Source organism: Mchenga conophoros, linkage group LG18 (assembly GCF_057382185.1).
Source record: "Mchenga conophoros isolate Kocher_MC1m ecotype Shallow Benthic linkage group LG18, M_conophoros_male_GT1.1, whole genome shotgun sequence".
Classification (NCBI taxonomy): Eukaryota; Metazoa; Chordata; class Actinopteri; order Cichliformes; family Cichlidae; genus Mchenga; species Mchenga conophoros.
The window spans coordinates 15,414,478-15,437,165 of NC_140543.1; the positions used below are offsets into that span (position 1 = coordinate 15,414,478).

General features: G+C 40.7%; 1 protein-coding gene across 5 annotated transcripts; it reads right to left on the reverse strand.

The window, feature by feature from the left end:
* Nucleotides 1-1,533: 1,533 nt before the first annotated feature.
* ccdc24 (coiled-coil domain containing 24) lies at nt 1,534-22,602 on the reverse strand. Of its 5 annotated transcripts, none has more exons than XM_085254843.1 (10): nt 22,541-22,596; nt 21,078-21,239; nt 17,320-17,507; nt 12,669-12,785; nt 12,465-12,569; nt 10,844-10,898; nt 5,334-5,391; nt 4,918-5,014; nt 4,543-4,691; nt 1,534-1,803 (listed from the first exon to the last, which is right to left on the reverse strand). In XM_085254843.1, the coding sequence occupies exons 2-10, from the start codon at nt 21,225-21,227 to the stop codon at nt 1,757-1,759; spliced, it is 966 nt and encodes a 321-aa protein (XP_085110969.1). In that variant the 5' UTR covers nt 21,228-21,239; nt 22,541-22,596; the 3' UTR covers nt 1,534-1,756. The 5 variants fall into 5 exon arrangements, with proteins under 5 accessions (XP_085110969.1, XP_085110967.1, XP_085110966.1 ...); XM_085254841.1 differs by lacking the exon at nt 1,534-1,803 and adding an exon at nt 3,535-4,401; XM_085254840.1 differs by lacking the exon at nt 1,534-1,803 and having other exon boundaries at nt 3,535-4,691; nt 22,493-22,602.
* Between the last annotated feature and the right edge of the window lie 86 nt (nt 22,603-22,688).

A 22,688-nucleotide genomic window follows, 5' to 3' on the forward strand; every position in this document is an offset into this window, starting at 1 on the left:
CTAGAGCTTGGGCCAATGTTGTGGTACTATCTTCCTGTTTGCTTTCTCTTGGTTGTGACCTTAAGTTGGCTTGTGGCATATCAAACGGCTCTGCATTTGCATTAAGTTGCGAATGTGCAAACTGATTCATCGGTTTAGCTGTGACATTTCTCCGTTTGCTCCTTTCGTGCAGAAGGTCTGATATTTCTTCATCTGAGCTTCCTTCGTCATTGTACACTTTCAAACGTGCTTTAGCAGCATTCATTCTCTTTACTGTTTCTAGCCTTTCAAGCTCTCTTCGCTTTTGCTCTAAGGCCTTCTGTTTCTCAGCATTCTCTGCTTCAAGGATTTCAAGTGCCTTTCTTTCACTTTCCAATTCCTCCATAATCTTCAGAGTTGCTTCAGTAGCCGCAAGCTCTGCAGCTGCTTCTTGCCTCTTTACAGACAACTTACTTGAGCTTCTTGATTGCCTGCTATTCGAACCTTTGGATCTTTGAGAGGCGGCAGAATTGAATGCTGATCCTATATCACTCCAGTGAACCAATCTCTCAGAAAGTTCTTCGTCTTCTTCTGCTGCTAATTTTTCTTGAGCTAGCTTTATCATCTTTTGAGAAACCGCATCACAGGTGTCCACTCTGCGGCGAGTGTCTGCATCAGGAGTTTCATGATTGCGCAGTTCATCATAAACTTGTTTCACTTCTGCCGAGGTATGTTCAACTCGGCCGATAAGCTCTTTAAGTTTTGCACTAACAGGTTCTTCAAGTGCCTTTTTGCCTTGTTTTGCAACAACTTTCCACATTTCATAACTGACTTTGAAGCGAGCTTGAAGCTTGTTCACCTTTTCATCATGTAGTGCTTGGCCCCTTTCAGTGAACTTCTTAACTCTTTGACTTTTCCTCAAACTTCCTTCTTTAGTAGCTTTACTTGTGCATGGTTCTGGCAAACTTTCTTGCTCTTCAAAAGCTTCTTGCTGCTCCACAGCTTCAGTGTCACAGCCTTCTTGCTCCATGTCACAGACAGTCAAAGGTATTGTACTACACTCAAGTCACCTAGGTCAACTTAAATACGTGAATAGTCACCTTATGAAGCACCTAGGACCTTAAATTGCTTTACTTTAAAGAGTCAACTTAAACATATGTCACAAACTCTTAAACCAAAATAGTAAATTGCTCTTCACTTGTAGTAAAACAGAAAATAACCTTCAATGTCAAACAAAATACTATAATGTGACCTTTAAATATCTAATGCAGTCTTAAAATAAGCAAACCCTTATAATCAACTTAAACGTACCTTAATTACAGTTACTTAGCATAAACAACAATAACATGAGCTTAAACTTTTACTCCAAACCACCACACTTCCACTTTCATTGCTTGACAGAGTCCCTTTAAGATGAGCTAAAGAAATCTACTCTCCACATTTAACTTGTATAAACGTGTTACTTCTTTGTAGCTTAACCAAGCTGCACCGCTGGACTCTGGTTGCTTTATGAGATGTCTGTGTGTGTGTTTGAGCGTCTTTGATGCTTGAGAGAGACGCGAGCTTAATCACGTGACCCGGCGCGCTGTCGGCTCGGCTCGGCTCAGCTCCGCTCCCACTCGGCTCAGCTCCGCTCCCGCTCGGCTCCGCTGCGGCAGACCTCTTTCTCCTTCTCTCTCCTCCAGCACGAAGCAGGCTGAGTTCTGACTGTTACTCCCCTCGAGTCGTAATAAAGCTCAACTTGTTCCTTGTGTTTTAACTGACATTTATTTCGGACAGGAGGATTCTTCGACATGCCTTAACTTGTAATGATGTCCAACCACAGCCGATACAATGCCGTCAGAACTAAAAAGAAATACAAACTTAAATGAATATTCTTAATAAAGCCCCTAAGCATTATATATGGCGAAACATTCCAACAAAACAATCAATAAAATACACATTACACCTCACACTGCGGTAATTGCACTAGAATATCACGCAACACTAGCATATTTACATACAACGAAAATAAACAAAAGAAAACATTTACCTCATTGGCCTCACTCAAAGGGAATAAAACTTTAATCCTTACATCGTGGGGAGGTCCAAAAAAGGCACTCTTTTATTTATCTTACTATTTACTATCTTACTGTGGACGTGCAAACCTCGTGGCTCGTCTCAATTAGCTTGCTGAGTGTGCCAGCCAAAAATACCCTCTTAGCAACAACAGACGGAACTATAGAAAAGGTTCCTATCTAATTGCACAATTAGTAAAAATAACACATTTAAACATATAAATCCAATGAACAAAACATGAATTACTATTGATTTATTTCTTAATATTTCAACTACTAATTGTTTCAACCTTACATATCTAATAAAATGAACTTAAATGCGAGAGTTGCCTATGACGGCAGCTACACCCTTCCTATTTTGGTTCTCTAAGTAGTCTTCTGATAAGTCTTCACCATGTTTTATAGATGGCTTTTGACTGTTCTGACTACTTCCTGAGCTGCTCTATAATTATTGACGTTTTGAAACAAAAATTTCAAATCAGGATTCATCACTCCATAAGATCTATTGCCACTGAGTTTTGGTCCAGTTCGTGTGTAAATTGGCATATAGCAGATTTTCCTTGCCGTTCCTTCCTTAAGAATGGGTTTTTGGGAGCCATTCTTAAGGAACCCCGGACCTGGGCCCGCTGAAGGTCGAACAGGGTTTGGCAGATGCAAGTGGAGTTGGATCAGAGGGTAATTTTTCCCACAGAGATTGTAACAACTACTCTGCGACCAGACCTCGTCCTTTGGTCTAACTCCCCAAAACTTGCGTACGTCATTGAGCTGATGGTATCATGGGAGGAAGCAATTGAGGAAGCATTTGAGTGTAAGAAGCTGCGGTATGCCAACTTGGCAGCTGAGGCAGAGAGAGGCTGGACGATCAAGGTGCCCCTGGTGGAAGTGGGGTGCAGGGGCTTTGCTGCCAGTACAACAGCAAAACTGCTTAGAGAGATTGGGGTCAGAGGACAGGCGCAATGGCGGGCTATAAGACAATTAGCTAACGCTGCTGAGAGGACTAGTCACTGGCTATGGCTAAAAAGGACTGACATCACTTGGGCAGCTAAGTGATGTCAGCCTGCCTCAACAGGGGGCGTCAAAATGGTAAAACATAACAATAGAACTTTTGCTAGTTGACTGATACAGCTGTCTCAGCCAGATCGGCACCCCCCTTCCGGCTCTCCTCTCTGCTCTCTCCTATCTTGTCCCTTTTGTCTTACTTCTCTCTATCACCTTTTCTATCCCTTTGAAGAAGTGAGGCTCCATAAATGCTAAAGAAGTAAGTATTATTTCTCAGTTGCAGTGAATAGATAGAAAATAACCTGAAGAAAACTAAACAGAAGAAAGAAGAAGAGAAATAACAATTTTAACATAAACCAGTGACACACTCCGGGGCCTGATCAACCCTGGCATGGTCTGCTTAGATGAAGGTGTCTAGTGATAATGGCCGAAACACCCAGCAAAGTACCTTAAAATGAAAATATAGAGGGCATTCAAACCTAAATATATATGAAGAAATAAGAGGTGGCTCAAGACACCATACTGTATTCTGTTATGTATTCTGTTATTATTATTTTTTGAATCCATACAAACCATGTAAAACATTTTTTGCAACTGTCAATCCATCCAGCTTGGAAATAAAAAATAAAAAGAGAAGGTAGATGACTACCACCCTCAGGTAGTAGTCGTCTTTAAGTTTGCACTCTTGTAGGAGGCACTGGCTGATGAAACCTCTGGAGAAACTGGGGCTCTGCTGGTTCTTTTGGCTGACTTGTGCTTCCCCCTTGTGGTTTTTTTGAAGAGGTAAAAAAATGTTCATTAATCTTTGCTGGTGGTCGCTGACTGCATGCAGCTGAAGGATGAGATGGGCAAAGTGTTGCACACTGGCCACCCAGGTTTTGTTGCTCTTTGCCATCATTCCTGAAGGCACCACTTAAATTTCTAGAAGTCTCACCGTTGCTCTTCCTTCTGCATGTCTGTGCAGGAGTTCTCCGAGTTTCAGACATGACTGAATTCTCAGACGTCTTCCTCCTGCTATCAGCATATGACTGTGCTCTCGCTGATTCTAAACTGCCTTCACAGCTACTATCCTGCTGCCTCTTTTGAATACCTGATTTCCATTTCGCTGCCACAGATTGGTCAGTACTTTTGCTGCTGCAACTTCCTGCATTACAGAGACCGCTGGGAGCAGGAACAGGTGACGGGGTGATATTGATGTGTCTTGGCCTGTACGCAGGGCTGCTCTTTCTCTCCCTCTGCGGTGACCATTCACACTCTGTGCTTTGGCTGTGAATCCTGCAGTTTACTGATAAATGGGTTTTGTGAAGGGGTGAGTTTCTCTCAGATTTTACTTCAAAATTAGCCGTAGAATCTGGGGTCCTGCAGGAAAGACCAGCACTGTCTTGTTCTGGACAAAAACCACACTGGTTATTATTTCTCATTATGTGGTCAGTGGTGAGGAGACCGTGTGTATGCCCAGATGTGTCAGCAGTGCTGCAGGTAGGTGTTTTGCTTGACTTTTTAAAAGCTGATGTGACTCTATGCTGACCGTGAGTCCTGGATGTTGACATCTTAGAGAGACGGGGTCTAGCTGGAGGCCTGGGTATAGGAGGGGACAGAGGAGGAGGTGGATGCGGTCTTAGGACTGATGGAGGAGATAAAGTTTTCAGACTCTCTGAGCTTTGTGCTGCTGTCAGTCTGTGGAAAAGGAATCAGAAGTTCACGAATTAAGGGAATTTTCATTCACAATGACAACAAAAAGAAGCAGTTGAAGGTATTTTTTGAGATGGTGTTATAGGAAAAGTGTCATCGTGTTCACATTCAAAATATTTAATGGAATAAGAAGACAAAAACAAGCAACGAAAGTGAAGCAGCTATTTTAATATTAATTACATAGCTGTCAATAATAATAATGCATACTAACCTGAAACCTTTCTTTGCAGGCAAAGGGGACGAAGGTGGGAACAGAAAGGGGCTGAGCTCCAAATCCACTTGTATAGCTCCTCTAAGTTCTCTCAGGTCTACAAATATACAAACACAACATATCTGAGATATGAAATGGTCTCAAATATGATTAAAACTATTTTGAGATATTGTGAATATTAATTAAAAACATTAATGTAAGTCCCTGTCAATCCTAACTAATCCCTGAACGCCTCCTTGTACTCATGAACTACCTGTTAATCAGCAGAAGACAGACCCTGCATAGCTCAGTTTTACATTCATAAATATGTCTTGGAATCAGTTTCAAATTGTAAACTCAAATAAAGACATGTAACGCGTGTTGGACAAAATATTTTGCCAGCAGATGGCAGCAAATGCCAAAATTTGTGACTTAACCTGCAAGTGAAGGTTCAGATTTATGAAGTCCGCTGTGACACTTTTGTTTAATGTTTGCCTGCAAGAAACACAAAGCACAGGAGAAAAGAGAAACTTGAGAGCTCATGTTAACTGTGCAGTTCTACTCCTCGTCGCAGCAGCGTTTAGCATAATGCTGTGGCACCAAACTAGGACACACTGGAAAAATAGGATATAAATGTATTAAACATGCTTAAGATGAGGCTTTGGAAATAGCAAAGGAACAGGGAAGAGGATAAAACTAACAGCGGGAGGAGAAGGAAAGGAATGTGTGTATGTGTGTAACCGCTAAATGATTGAGCAGCAGTGTTCCATCATAATTTGGCTTCAAACATCGATATCCATAGCAAATGAAAACCATAGAGCTCTGTGTGTTTGTGTGTGTCTGAAACTCACAAAACCAAAGACCTGATTGCAAAATGTGTCTTAATGTGCATGTGTTTGTTACCAGCAGTGTTGGTCAAGTTACTTGAAAAAAGTAATCAGTAACTAATTACTGATTACTCCCCCAAAAAAGTAATCCCGTTACTTTACTGATTACTTATTTTCAAAAGTAATTAATTACTTAGTTACTTAGTTACTTAGTTACTTTTTAAAAACACGATTTACAACCTGAAGAGGTGATAAAGTGATAGATCTTTCAGCCCAATTCTACTTTTTCTACATAATCCATCATACAAAATGTAATCAAATGGAAAAGTCTCTTTTTTTAACTTGTTTTATCAGTTTTAATCTTTTAACTTTATGCATCAAGCAAAACATTTAATTATATGCAACATTCTCTGACTTGAATAAATTAGTTTAACATTTAAACCTATTTTCTACACATTCCAGCACATAAAATAAAATATTTTTTGTGTTTTCACTCACTCTTTCAAACAGATGCAAGTAAAACACAGCAGAAAATAAATAAAGTCAAAGACTCAGCGGTCCTTTTGCTCTATTTTCACCTGTAAAGCAGGAGCAGGGTAGGCGGAGGGTTACCCTGGTGCAGGTGTGCTGCGGTCAGTTGAAGAATCCGCGCGAGTGTCTCTGTGAGTTTCCCATTACGTCGTAGCTACTCGGTGCTTGCTCGGAAGTTTAGGGGGTTTTTTCGCTGTAAAAAGAAGTTTTCTTCCCACGCACGATGGACGCTAATGTTTTTGTCACTTTTTATGGAATCAAACTCAAAGTAAGGTCAGTACTTCCACGCTTTAAACGCTGCACGCTCATACTCTCTCCCGCACTCGATATATTATCCATTGTTGATCTGCACACAGCTGCTGTCACCAACGTCGCACTTGCTTACGTCGCTGTCATGAGACATTCTCGCAAAAAAAATCACGGTTTTAGTAACGCAGTAACGCAGCGTTCCTACGGGAAAGTAACGGTAATCTAATTACCGATTTTGCAATAGTAATCCCTTACTTTACTCGTTACTTGAAAAATGTAATCAGATTACAGTAACGCGTTACTTGTAACGCGTTACTGCCCATCTCTGGTTACCAGAGACTGGCACAGCCTCCTCGTTTTACAGCAACACAAATACTAAGAGTCTTTATAGCCACCGCAGACTATTACACAAACACACATGCACGCGTGCGCACATGCACAAACACAGACATACCCACATAAACCCACAGGCCTGGAGACTGACAGATAAAGCACATACTCTGCCCTGTTCTCATAGTGGGATTCAAACCCAAACCTTCCAGTATTGTCTTTCAGAGCGACAGACAAAGTATGTGCGGTGCCACTGACAGAGAAGTGACTGAAATCTAAAACAACTCTAAAGCGCACGCACTCCAAAAATAGCCTGTGTGGTCCGTGTGGGGTTTGAACACATTACCACAGTGCAGACTTGGTGGTATTTTAGGAAAGGCTGTATGTTTTAGTGATTAATCTGATACATGAGAACCCAAATCCGCCTCTGCACGACACACATTTACGGCAACTTCCTCGGCAGCTTAATCCTTCTACAAAATCCAGCTCAAAGCGGTATGACAGCCATCTTTTCATAACCTGAGGTGGTGGTTCTCTAAGATGGCTCTGTCAAGCTTGATCAAGCTGGTCAAGCAGTAAAAAAATAAATAAATACTTTCAGCATCCTGATGGAACACCTTATATAAGTTGGTTTTATCAAGTCTCAGTCACACTAGAGTAAAAATAGGCCAGCAACCTCCTTGTGACTACGAAAAACTGGTTGTCGCCTGGTGAATGCACTGAATTTTCTTCTCGTTTGGCAAAAACGAGAAGTTGCAGTGAACGCTTTCAACAGCAAGCCCATTGCACCTTTGACAACCTGTTTACAAGCAAGCGTTGGCCGACTCAAACTGAGTCGGGTAACTCTCTTACAAATTGGTGAAGCTTTGAAAATATCATTTTTATAAATGCAGACAGATTGACAATACATCGCATTCAATTTCAGTCAGTTTGGACTGATGAGCTCAACTCCAGTGCCACCTTTCTTTTTGCAATGGTGGGCTCAACTCAACTGGTTTTATTCTGGTTATAATCCTATATAAAAGCAAGTCTGTTCAGCACCTATGTTATTATACAGTTAAATAACTATCCTGCAGCAACTGCAACACCATTTGTGAAGGAATTCTTGAATTTGTCTTGCATATCTATGAGGCTCTGGCCAGACTGTAGCATTTGGTGGAGAAGCTACACCAGTTTAACCAGAACTGCATAGTTTAGATGTTTTCAGGATGACATATTAAGGTCATTTTTAATCACATTTTACACAGTATAACTTTTATAAAGTCAGTATTGTCAGAAATGCATCACCATACAGAAGTAATAATACTCTAGCTGTTGCACTGTGATGTGCTCGTTTATCTCTGAGATGGGACTATATTATGTTGATTTTAGAAGCCAGGTGTGTAGGGTGGGGTGTAAGGCAGCTTTGAGCTAGAGCAGGGCTGCTAGCAATTCAATAGAAAAAAACATGAATAAAACAAAGTAAAATAAAATGTAAGTTAAAAGCCAGCAGCACCTCTGATAGCACAAACAAAGATCAGTCCATCAGTTTAAATAAAGATCATATAAATCATGAAATCCCTGACAGACTCCAGTCCTATGACAGCAGTGAGTTAAAGCTGACTGCGATGTTTAGACTACATATCAGAGGCTCCACTGAGACGTACTCCTTTATTTATTATGAACAAATAAGTTTCAGTAACTTTGTGTAAAGCTCAAAGCGTAGCCAAAGTCAGACTGTGATGGAAGAGATCAGTGACCTAATAAGTAATAAAGCTGTGAAGAGAGTCATGATGATGATTCCTAATTACCAGTTAGTGTCCATAATAGAAAAAGTTCACTTATTAACAGATTATGTAAAATTGTGTGTAAACCTGTGCTGACAGCGCGGTCTTTACTTTAGAGTAAGGATAGGTTTGTTTTGTTTTTTTACATATTTTCCACAGCTCGAGTGTTTTATACTCAGTACACTCAAACAAGGATCAGTAGAGGTTTGTGTATACATGTGTGAGTTCCTCCTATCTACTGTCATTAAGAGTTGTTTGTTTGGTGCTGGTCCAAGTCACTATCTCTCCCTCCTGCTAAGAGAAAATGGGTCATTATGACTGTGTTTAGGACCATTTTATGATTGGCCGCTACATCCAGCACTAAAAAAAGCAATTAGCTCATACTGTAACAATCCCTATATGCCTGATATGCCTTTGTTTAATAGCTGTTTTAAAAACAATATAATTTAACTGCACTGAATAACTCTAAATCAATAGAAACCTCAGCTGTGCGTAGTAAAAAGCTTACTGGCTGACAGGCGTAGCATTTAGAACATGTGGTTGATTACGTAAACAAGAAAAAGCCTCCCCAAAAATGTAGAAATTAAAAGCAGCCCTTGGAACAAAACAGAGGTTAACAATTATGATCTAAAACTCTGACTTGAACATTCAAATGTTTTCCTGCTTAGCTCTGCCTCTCCATAACGTCTTCCAATTTGGAGCAGAATCTGAATTCCCCTTGAAAAACACACAGAAAGAGAATTGGTGATTTAAAGAAAAATATACACAAGTCTGTGAACTACTTCTAAATCTTCACTGTCGATTCCTTTATGACCGCCTCAGATGTGGTGAGATTGTAGAATTGTTAATAATCGAACAAGTCACACAGAAGATCCTGAGGCCAGTGTTGTTCCAAGATCTGAAGCGCTCACTCTTAATAAGGTAATGATGACTTGCACAATGTAAGGCCAACACGGTCCCCACATCTGTGACTGAACATGCACAGTGAGTTCATGCCAATCGCACATCAGACAGCAGACACTTGCTTAAGGAAACAATTTCCTTACTGGCACTGATTGCAATCTCTTTTAAATGAGATCTAAGAGAGACAAAGAAAAGTGGTTAAAATTAACTTCCCACCGTCAGGCTTTTAAAGCTAACACATGCTTGGGTCACGTTTCCTCTTTATCTTCACTCTCCTACACGGGGTTTTACTTTGTCAACAATAAAAAGCTCAATGAGGGTTTCAATATTGTGTACCTTTCCCGCTTTGTTTATCTTTTTAATGGCATCTTCGCCTCACAGGAACGTTTAAGTAATTTAAGAAGCTGTTTGCGCTTCAGGCACAACAACACTTCATCCACTGCTGGGTCCTTGAAAACATGCAGTGAACTTGAGTGTCTGTTCTTTGCTTAGGTTTCTAATATTTCCAAGAGAAGCTCTTGGCAATGCAACACTTGTAGATGGTCAGACACAAAAAGAGTGTACAGAGAGATAACTTCAACATCTGGGCAGCAGAGAAGTCCTACATCTGGCTAAACTCACTCTGTTTCTGTGATAACGTACATGTGTAGTTAGATCGAGTGTGTGTGTGTGTGTGAAAATGTCTTTATATGCCATTTGATTGATTGGGAGGAGATTGATCTTACTCTTGGCTGGAAAAATGGAAAATACAAGTTCAGACTGAGGCTTTGCAGGCTTTTGTGAGCGTGCATGCATGCTGATTTGTGAAAATGTTCGCCCTGGCTGGGCTTCACCGCCAAAAAGAGAATTAGCAGGACTGCCTAAGGGACTGAAACTAAGAGGGAAAAACATATCTTTTGTCTTTCAGACTAAAAATATGCTGACGCACGAGGAAGTCAGTGTAATGGAAACGATGAACATGCATCAAACAACTCAAGCTCGAAAAATGCTAAATGCTAAAAATGCTATTTTGTATGTAGTTTCTTTCTCTGTAGCTGAAGAAACTTTGGATGAAGGTAAACTCTCAGTTTGGGGATTAAGAGGAAAAATTACACCTGAAGAAAAACCCTACTCTACAGATTATGCTACATATTGATAAAGCACATATTATTCAGGCCTCACAGTCCTTCGCGATGCTCATAATTCATGGATTGTTTTGATGTGTAAAATTCACAGCTGTTTTGGTGCAGTCACCTGTAAATAACTGTAGGATTTTCATCAGTGTTGCACTGGCAACTAACAAAAAAAAAGGTTGAGTAAGCATTCATTTGATAGGTGGCTGTTCCATCCTGATCTTCTTACCTTTATATGCTTCACCAGTCTGGTCAGTTCTTCACATTCCCCTATTAGGAGAGCTCTGCATGGATGGATAGACAGACAGACTGACAGATAAATATCAGTTTCAATAGGATGGAAAACACAGGCAGCGACAACAGAATAGGTGCATTGCTCAGACTTTATCCTCTGCAGTTTTCATACGGTACAGAGGAAACAGTGTCCTATTTTTCTTTTCCCTCCCTATCTTTGCCCTTCTCCAGTTACATAACCGTAGTAGATTTTATTCACTTCTTTCAAATGAAAAAGAATCTTCTGCTGGCTCTGGTCAGGTCTGGGATCCATTTATTGACAATGGGGCCTTTTGTTCTGGTCTAGGCAGGAAATGGGAGAAAGAGAGAGAGGGAGGGAGGCGTTTTTCTAAGGTAGCTCCAGCGACTGCTTTGCCCCGTGGGCCTCAGAGCGAGGGGTGAAGGAAGAAACGGAGGGATGGAGCGTGAAGGAGGCAGGGCAATGACAAAAGCCACAGAGGAAGGCTGAGGGGGAAATTAAGGGGAAAATGAGAGGGCTCAGAGAAACTCTGACTTTCAGAGTTACAAAGACCAAATATGAATGAGTCAGTCACAAAAAAAATTATATGCAAGATGTGTCGCTGCTAGACTGTATTACAAAAACCAGGACAAGAGTTCATTCTTTAACTATTGTACCAGTGTGAACTGTGCTCTTTCCCAGTTTGGACCGCATGTATGCCCTTACGTTATTCCACTAAGTTGGGTGTGTATAGATGGTGCACTACAGGGTCATATATAAGGAGGTACGGAAAAAGATTTTAGGGGTCACAATAAACAAACAGCTGTTTGTTTATTGTGAAATCAAACCAGTCTGTATGCTCTAGAGCATACAGACTGGTTTGATTTCACAGAAGACTGATCGATACAACCGGTGCTTTCTCCGAACAGCACAATCCAAATAACAATATGTTGTATTGATACAAAAAAGTAATGAATGACAACACTGAAAGTGTTTTAAGTACAATAATAAAGGTTCTTTAAAGGAAGGTGTGATAATGTATTTGCTTATTAAAATCTGGATGTATTAGGGCGATACTGCCGGATTTGTAAATAAATTCTAATCATTCGACCCTGAAGGGCAGACTTTGTGGATTCACAGCAAGCACTGAGCCTCTTTTAAAAAAATCATTTCACTAGCATTAAAAGATTTTCTGTTCTTTTGTTTTTCTTTTAGCTCTGTAACTTTGAGAACGTGTGACATCAATGTTGCTTACTTACACATACCACAGATACCCAGCAACAGCGTTGTTTCGAGCCTCAAGTTTCAGGTTTTGATGCCTTGCCCTCAGCTTCTTAGCTTTAACAGACTATCACTATCTATCTGCTATTTGGTGCCAAGTATGGTGAAGACTGCTGCAGCTTCAGACAACAACCACATGTGAACACTTCAAATGACCCACAAACAGAAAAGCTGAGGGATTTAAAAACTTAACAAATAAAAGTCTGAAAGTAGTACAGATCTGTACATTCAGATGATAATATTCCCTTTGGTACAAATGACCCAGTTCAAAGTTGATTCAAATACTTAACAAAAATTTTTTAAGGCTTTTGAAATCCTTAACATGGCTCAAACTCACCTGAGTCGATCAACCACTTGGTCTATCTCGGTGACATTAAGCTTTCCTCTCACCGCTTCGATCTCATCTTCAGCTCTGGACTGGACTGAGCAGCGGGAGTCCGGCCTAAAGAGGGACAGGTTGGAATTGAAGACAGAAGATTACAAGACTTTATCAAGTTCTGCATAATCTCAGTAAATTAAGCAAGCCTGGGCTCTTGCTAACCTGCTTCCACTGTCAGTATCTTTAGGGTTGGTGCAATTAGTATGACATCTGTCTCGGTGGCCGAGGGCGTAGTTTAGAGTCTCAGGTTTGTACCGATGCAGGAGCTCCTCAACATCTCTAATACAAAAGAGCCACAGATTGAGCTTTTGCTTTTCTGCAGTTTTCCACAGTGCTTTAATCCTTTGCATTGCCTAAAAGAGGTTGAAACTGTATCCAAGCGCTTTGCACTTTTTCATAGGATCTGCTAATGATTTCAGCGGCATGACAGCTACACTGCAGTAATACTGGTTGGAAAAGTGAGAAAAGTTGTGGTAGAATGTGCTGTTTGGTGTTAAGAATATAATGAAGCATAAGCATAAGTTCAGTAAGAAAGATCTGTAAGCACTCATCTGCACTGGTGGTTTTTGCCTGCCAGTCTATTCTTTGTATCAGTCCCACTTTCACAGGCTCTCAAAACTCAATGCTGACATCACTGTTCTAGTCCAATCATCTTCTTGCCTGTCAGCTTCAACCCAATCAGCTTCCAATCTGTTTAATTTAAACCTCAGTGCTCTTCTGTCATTCTCTCTTTCAGACTTTCATTCACGCAACCCACTTCTTCCCCATCTCCACAGCACCCGAGTCACTCAGGGCGCCATCCAAGCCTTCATCTTCATCTTCACCATCACCGCCCTCCAGGGGGTCCTGCCCTACTTCCTGTCACTGGTGGGACGCTGTTCTGCTACGATGGGTTTTTGAAATCTAATTGCCAAATAGCTTAACTGAATTCTGTATATCAATAAATCATGTTCTGCTATTCCAAATCAGGACCACACAGGAGGAAGCCTACAAGATAAATCAGTCAGCTTTACAAGGCACACACCCACCCCCACCGCCTCATACAAACGACTTAAACACAGAAAAATGCAGCACCGACTGCATCAACAACTATTGCTGAAACCAGTCCTGTCAGGTAAATGTCTAGTAAACCTTTTTTTTTTAAAGGTACAAATACTTTGTATGAGAGGTCCACACCTTGATGTATATATTCTCAATTTTAACGCCAACAGAGCATATTAAATTAAACAGATGGTTGTCGAGCTCTACAGTGAAAGTGGCATCAGCGAGAAGTGTGTGTTAGGCTTATTCCTGAAAGCCATTCAGCCGATATGCACTTGGGACTTAGCCTAATTGAACGTTCAAAGACCTGGATCACACACACAGTACCATGCATCAAGGTCAACAACTACACTAAGCCAACTTCAAAGAGAAAAGGTGATTTGCACTGGCACAGTCTGCGTGGCACCAATGCCTTTTTTTGGCACTATTCCCTCCCAGCCAATAACAACAGGCTTGTTTCTCGGTCTGAATGGTACTTTTTATAATCCATTTACATCCAAACTAGAGCACTTTACAAGAGTGACTTGTGTTTTGCAAGTGAGCGAGGCTTCAGTTTGTGTCTTGCTCAGTGACACGTTAATAAGACACTCTGCTGTTCTGGGCATCAGACCTGTAGCCTTATGGATATTGGATTGTCAGCTTAAACATCAGGCCTTGCTACCATCTGTAGAAAAAAATCCCTTTAAGATTGCTTCAAAATAAATCCCTGTCAACTGAGCTGTCATAACACGCACCAGTGGAACATTTTATATTTTTTTTGATCCACGAACTAGATTCAGTAGGAGACTGTGGAGAAAGAAGTCTTAAATAAAAAAATAAAAAAAAACAGCCAGTCAGTGGAGGGCAGTGCTGGTCTGTTGGTTAACTTTGATCAAGACTGAAATATTTCTCAACTAATAGATGAATGAATTCGAGCATGGTGCTGTAATAGGATGTCACAGCTGCGACAGTTAGTCAGTTTGTGAAATATCTTCCCTCCTAGATATTCCACCATCAACTGTAAGTGGTATTACAGCAAAGTGGAAGCGTTTAGGAGCCACAGCAACTCGCCCATGAAGTGAATGACCATGTAAAGTTGCAGAGCGGGGTCGCTGAGTCCTGAGGTGCATAGTGCGTAAAAGTCGCCAACTCGCTGCTGACTCTGTAACTGCAGAGCTCTGAACCTCCTCTGGATCTAACATCAGCACAGTGTGCTGGATCTAACATGTGCTGGAAGCACACAAACTTTCAGTACACAAACTGTGCTGGAAGCCTCATGGCACTGGTTTCTAGGCTTTACATTACCAAGCACAATGTTAGCATTGAAATGGAGTGGTGTGAAGGATGCGGCCACTGAGCTTGAGAGCAGTGGAAATGTGTTCTGTGAAGTGGTGAAATCACACATTTCTATCAGCCAGCATGTAATGCCAAAAAAAACTTTACCTGCCTGACTGTAAAGTTTGGTGGAGAAGGAGTGGGTTTAATACATCTTTAATTGGGTTGTTTTTCTGGAGCTGCGCTGAGGCCCTTTTTAATGCTTCAGACATCTTGGACAATTCTATGCTTCCATCTTTAACAGTTTGGGAAAGGCCATTTTCTGCCCCTGCATGCTCCAGTGCACAAAGTAACATCCATAGTTGGATGAGTTTTGTGTAGAAGAACGTGATTGGCCTGCACAGAGCCCTGACCTCAATCCTAGCAAGCACCTTTAGGATGAACTGGAACCAAGACTGAACCAGGCTGTGGTGAACAGTACTTTTCTGGATAAAAAATGGCAAGAACTCAGACACATTCCAAAATCTCAATGAAAACCTTCTCAGAAGAGTGGAAGGTGTTATAGCAGCAACAGGGAGACCAAAGCCATATTAATGCCTTTGGATTAACAACTGGTTGTAAAAGCTCCTGTAGGTTAGATGTGTAGGTGGCCCAGTACTTTGACCATATAGTGTAGACTTTATACGGAGTTTAATTCGTCTAATCAAATACCTGCAAATTATTCAACTTCTTGTGTATGTCAACTGTGTGCCAATCACACATAGACAGCAAAGAGGTGATAAAACATTTCCATGGTGCAATTTTAACTACTAAACACACAAAATAAGGACTTTTCTAACATTTATTTCTTTGGGTTTGGGAAATGTCAGTCTTTATGGCATTTTTACCATTTGAAAGACATGATTAATAAAACAAACAAACAAACAAACAATATTAGATCAACCCGTAATTTATACCCACAAATAGCTCAAACGCAAATAACTACATTTAAAAAGACAAAAAAACAAGGACAACCTGATTGCCACTCATTCTGCGCTGTTAGTGAAGACTGGATGGCAATCAGGTTGGACTTTGGTGATACTTATACTGTAAACAGGGCAGGCCTTTGCTGGTGTCTTTCTTAAGGTGTCTTTATGGTTCTTTTTTAATTACCACATCACTTATTTAAAGTAAACTTCTTAAACTTCTTAATCCTTTCATCAAGTCCAATTTAAAGCCTAAATTTCTGATTATTGGCTTTTCACGACTTTTTAAAGGTCCACAGAAACCCACAGAATAAAAAGCTGCCTCCAGCCTACAACAGCCTGCACAAATTGACAGGCAATAAATGGTAAGCCACAAAGCGGAGTGCAATCCATCTTATGTCCTAAAAGGCCTCAGCAAAACCAGAGAAGTCATGCGGCAGCATTCCTGGCTGCAAACTGCAAGTTGTTGGGGTAGTTGCTACCTTAAACATACATAGTCTCAGTCTCTCACACACACCTCCTCACAAAGGCATTATGTCTTAATGTGAGAATGCAGGGCAGTGCTGGTAACCAATATTGCTCTGCCAATGGTTTTATGACATTCTCCAGAGTATTTTAATCCATGTCATTAAATTTCCAGTTGTTACAAGCTTATCTCTGACCTGCATTATACGATTAGCTGTAAAACATTTTAAAAAAAGATGAAAAAACAGGAATTAGGAAGTTTTATTACTACTTCTTGAGACGCTTATAACTCCCTGATGACATATAAAGCAGATATAGAGTACTAAGTCTCAAAGCTGTCTCCCTGAGTGCCCTTCACTGGATCTCAATCAGCCTTTCTTTTCCTTCAAAGTTGTTGCAATTCTATACTAACTTTTCACAAGATTTTGAAGATGAGTATTTGGCTCCCATTTAAAGTAAAACATATCTGCAATTCGACAGAGCTTGCACTGAGTGCGAGTCTAGTGTTTGCAGTCATCTATCACTGTGTCTCGCTCCTATAATTGTCCTATTGTTCCTCAATTCCCACACCAGTTCCCGTCTCCAAAAACCTTTGTCCTTCTGCTTTCCCATGCCATTTGTAACCGACATGGGAGCACAAAATAGCATTTTATGGTACTTTTTGTCAGGAGACCATGGTCTTAACTCATCTGATCAGCCCACCTAATGGCTGGTGAACAAAGGAAAGACATGAATGATCAGGGGAAAGAAAGAAATGTATAAAATGGGCATAAAAAGTCAGGATAAAAAAAACAAACTAATAAAGCTTTTAATTTCTTAAGAAAATGTTCAATGTATTGTCACTTAGTCCTGGGACAGACTGGTGACCTGACCAGGGTGTACCCTCACATCTCACCATATGATAGATGGGACAGGCTCTAGTTAGAGTGGATAGATGGTAACATTATCAAGATAACAAATTAAGTTATTCTCCAAACTTTGAAGTGCATTTCAAGGCTGTAGCAGAGACTGATGAATAAAAGCGCCATAACTAGTTCATTAAGCATGTCCAGCAGTGTTGATCTGAGTATGTGAGATGTTCCACCTACCTTCCTGCCCTGCTGGCTTTCTCTCCGAGAGTCTGTAGTAACATCTTGACCTCAGCTCTCAAAAGCTCTTTCACAGCAGGGGGGTCAACTAGAGGGGCACTCTGCAGACATGGGAGCGGGGTCCCTGCCCCACCGCCGTGCTTTCCACTTCGCTGGTTCTCCTGCCACATCTTGTGCCACATCTCTGCCTGCAAAAGGTACCACAGTGAGACAAGTGTTTAAAAGTCCCACATTTACTCATATCTACATGGAAATGTAATTGGTGCAAAATACAAGTGTGCAGGGAAAATTACCATGAGAATTATGAAACGCCCATCGGCCTATTTTGTTACCACTGTGCACAAGTTAGTAAATCAATTTCATTTGGAAACAACAGGTTTGTGCAATCTGTTTACAATCTGCATACTGCAACACGCCCACGCCCACCTGGAGGTGAAGCAGAGAAAGTGATGACAATGATGTAAGACAGAAGCCTGCATGGCTAATAGGCTGGAAAGCAGGGGAAAACTGAAATAACAGAGGCTCACAAGCGGCAGAATTCAAAAAAGGTTGGACATGAAAGTTGAAATGAAAAAGACCACCAGTTACTTTAAAGGTAATCTACTAGTATTTACTCAATGTAAGGATACAAGTAGTTTCCCTCACAGTGACTCAGAAGTTCTACACTGAAAAAAGAATCTGTTAAACTGAGGGACAGATAAATATTTCCACTGACAGTGCAAATACTAAATACTACAAGGAGCAGACATTTTCTTGGCTGTCACTGATGCAAGAAGAGCTTGTTTACTGTAAACTGTTGTGCACAGTTGACAGTCTTCTTGGAACAGGAAGAAATACAACTTCTACATCCACAGGGACAAAGGAGAAAGAAAATCGATATAAATCTGAAAACGACATACACCGTTAGCATGCTTTCACACCACACTGGCTACTATATGTCTTGGGCTGAAAATTAGACAAACACCTCTGTTCATTTTGAGGCCAAGAACCTTTTTATTCTTTGTAGCGCGTGTGAATGCTCATGCCTCAGTGAAGTCTGGATCCCATTAGCACCTCGACACCTGTTGCTTGCCAATCATTTATGTCATGATGCAAAGACTTTACTTCAAAAGAAGGATATTAAACATAGCACTTCTGGTCTTTGCATGTGTATGTGTGTGTGTGCACATCCTCTCGTAACGCCAGCATTTACACCCTATCATGGTGAACACATACAAACACACTAACTTCCGCCATGTGCCTTTAGGCGTTGAGGTGTTTATATTAAAGGATTCATGGCTCACTGGCTAATGAGTTGTTCCTGGATGTTTTTCCCTTTTTCCTCAGCAGTAAGCCAATCTCATCCAAATGCTATTTCAAGGGAACACCGGTGAAACGTTTCAGTTTTGCTGAACTACTTAAATTGGGTTTTTGAAAATATTTAACTTTGGGGATGAAAGAGAGAAAGACAGAGTGAAAGTGAGAGTTCAGGGAGAGATCGGGCCTTATAGGGAGAGTCTAATATTTTCTCTGATCCTGCCGCCTTAGACAATGAGGGCCTTGATGGAGAGAGGAATGGCAGCGCTGAGGAATGGAGGGGACACCTGCAGATCTGCTATTACTTTTCACAGTGGCTCACTGAGGAATGGAAGTCATTATGTGGCTGCAAGAGAAACATAGACAGAAAAGAGAAAGAAAAGACATACAGAGAGCCGTGGAGAGAAAAATGAAAGTGATCCATCCTAAAGTAAATGTAAAGACTGAATCAAAACCTGAATGTACTTGTGTGACAGTCAGATAAGGCCCTCTCTGCTCTATTTTTCCTGAATAATTCTCAGAGCTTTTAGCCTCAAGTCTGTTATTCCACCTGGAGGCTTTACAGTCAGACACACTGAACTGTAGATGAAGAAATGTCAGAGCAATACTCAAAGTCACACACACATACACGTGCAAGGGTACAGGCGCACAATCAAAGCTGACGCACACATACACACAGTCGAGTCAAATTATATGTAGCTAACAGTCTTATCAACAGTTGAGGATTAGCCTCTTTAACCCTGTTATACCGACCCCCTGAGTGACTCAGCTTACTGAGCTTCTTTCTGTGTATATAGTGTGTGCGGGGTTGTGCATATGCTGAATTATTTTGCAGTAGTGAGAAGGAGTACCTGCATGCCGTACAGTTGTCGTGTGGATTTCACATAGAAACTGCTACAAATATTATATGTGGTAAGAATCTACATGGCAGGCCTCTAGAGCCGAGTTAAAGCACATCCAGGTGGTTTCCTTTTCTTTTTTTTGTGTGAGCAGTGACTGAACCATTGGGGCACGGCATGGAAAGGAGGGCTGACCAACACATGGAAAGATTTTAGTACTAAACAAGCAGAAGAAAGAAGCTGGTAAAGAGTGAATGGTCTGCATTTAGTAGTGGCTTTTAACCTCAGAGGCTCTACAAAGCATTTGCAGTGTTTCTCATTCATTCATTAACACACACCAAATGCTGCCACTGCAAGGTGTTTGGCTTCACTGTCTTGCTCAGTTACACCTCAGAAACTGGAGGAGTCCAGACAATAAACAGCCAAGCACGAGACATTTCTGTTCCTCAGAAGGTGGTGAAAAGAAAGCCTACAAACTTGATCTTAAGTGCAGAAGCACAACTGTCTGTCTGAGGTCTGTCATTTGAGTGTTTCAGCTTTCACTTATTTCTTTAGTCAGCTGATCATAGATTCATTAGAAATTATCTTTTACAGTTCTTTATTTTTCTTTATTGAGGTGTTTGGTTGCTTTTTATGGAAAAAGAAAACGATGCCCTGACTTTGCACTTTTTTTTGGAAGGTACATTTGACTGATCCCTTATTTCCCAAGCGTCGCCACAGTGGATGGATCCACGAGTTGATTTGACACAGGTTTTATCCATCTCACGGAGTGCACTGCTGTCTCTAATCAGGGGTCTACATGTCTGAGGCAAAAATGCCCACAGAGCCAGATGCACTTATTAGAAAAAAATGCTTTTTAAGAATTCATTATTTGAGAAAGAAAAAAGGACAGACAATAGAAATATGTTTTACCACAGCTTTGGTTCAGTGGTTGTATCACATCAAGCCACAGTATGAAAGCTGGAATAAGATATTTCAATTTGAATGAATATATAATTACATTTCTCAGTTCTTCACAGTTTTTTATTAATGAGTATCAGGAAGTCACAGTTTCTTCCCTGACATGTTTCACTTTGACTCTTCTCAAAACTTTTCCTCTTTTAATGAACATTTTCACCGCAGTCTTGATTTTAAATGTGCTTGTTTAATGAGTTGTGAGCCATTTCAAGTCCCTGTAGGTCTGAGAGTTTAGCTGCTCTGGAATAAATATTGAAGTCTGTCTGGCTCACATTTGGATCTCATTGTGGCGCCGTGCCAGCTAACCCACATTTCACTTTTATTATGGAGTCTGGGAATTGTAAGTAATGAATATATGCAGCAAAACTAACCTACTTACACAGCCTTAAACCAGAGTCCTTAAATTGTTTGGCTAGGAATGCTTAGCTGAGCAATGTTTTGATTTGCTTCTGCCCAAAAGGAAATTCTTGCAGAAGTTGTGGTAGTACTTTTGTTAAATCCTGCTAGAAACAGACCCAGCGTGAATTCCTCAAAGAAATAAAACCATATGAATGATGAAACAATCTGCTGACTGTGAAGAGGGACCTTTCAACTTACAAACCAGGTGTTGTGGTACTGTATGCAGACAGAAGACATCAAACACTGGAGTTATAAAACTTCTCTCACCTCAGTGTGCATGTCCATGTACACATCTACCAAGGAATGGCCCAGTGCGGTGTAGATCTTTGGCAGCTCTGACTCAGAAATATGTTCAGCGATCAGGCCCCATAGGGACTGGCCAGGGCCCCAGACCTGGCTTTCATCAGGTGACTGCATGTGAATGGCAATCTAAGAGTGAAGAATACAAATTATTGTGGAACATAACAACATACACTGGTGTGAAAAGGTATTTGCCCCCTTCCTGATTTCTTTTATACCCCCCATATTTAAATGTTCCAAGTAACCAATGTATATAATAAATTTATTTATACATATATATGGTCCAGGTATTGACTACAACACTTTGTCCTGCTGCATAACAAACTGATGGTCAACATGGACTTTCTGGTAGAACGCAGAATTCATGGTTCCATCATTTATAGCAAGTCGTCCAGCTCCTGAAGCAGCAAAGCAGCCGCAGTCATGATACTACCACCGTCATGTCTGGCTGTTGGTATGACGCTCTCTTTATGAAATGCTGTGTTAGTTTTACGCCAGATGTAACAGGACTTAAACCTTCCAAAAGGCTCGTCAGTCCACGGAACATTTTCCTCAAACACTTGGGAATCATCAAGATGGTTTTTTTGCAAATGTGAGATGAGACATCAGCAGCATTTTTGCTCAGTCGTTTTCTTACTGTTGAATCATGAACTCTGACGTTTACTGAGGCAAATAAGGCCTGCGGTTATCCAGATATTGTTCTGGGTTCTTTTGTTTGAATTACTGACAGACTCTTTGAGTAATTTTGGTAGACGGGCCACTTCTGGGAAGGTTTATCATTGTTTTCTTCATTTGTGAATAATGCTCTCACCGTGAATCCCAAAGCCTTAGAAATTCCTTTGTAACCCGTTCCAGGCTGATAGATGTCAATGACTTTGTTTCTCAGCTGTTTCTTGAGGATTGGAGTTGGACACCACTGCTTTAGATCGTGACATGATGTGCAGCTTTTTGCGCTCTTTTTGCCTACTTCACTTTGTTAGAAGCTTCTATTTAAGTAATTTCTAGTAGTTTATAAGTAGGAGGGGAATGGAGTAGAAGAATCAAACTGGGTAATAAGCTAAAACTTCAGGCTACACCTTTCTGGCCAAATATTTGCAGTCTTTTGTTGCTTGTTGTTTTCATTTTCATAAATAACACCAAAAAAATAAAATAAAATAAAATAAAAATCGTTATGTAATTAACGTCAGCAGTACTACACAGTATTTTCTTTCCTGGTAAATGGTGCTGCCATGTTTCAAACCAAACGGGCCTGCTGACTTAATAAACTTTAGCCGCACTACTGAAAATGAGTGACAGGAGCAGAAAGTAGGAGCTCGTTTAAACCGATGTAATGTAAGTTTAACACTAAACGATACAAAACACGCTGTGTGAAACCTACTTACCAAATGTGTTTAAAAAAACACTGTAGCCAAAGAGGAAGAGAGGCTCACCTTTTCGATGTTTGATGGGCGTTGAGCTTGCGAGACTATGGTATCTAAGGATAACAATTGAGTTGCTAGGGAGAGATATCGCGAGATTTGTCTGAACCGTTAACACAGAGACTGCACTCAATTAAATCCAGGTAAACTTGGTATATTG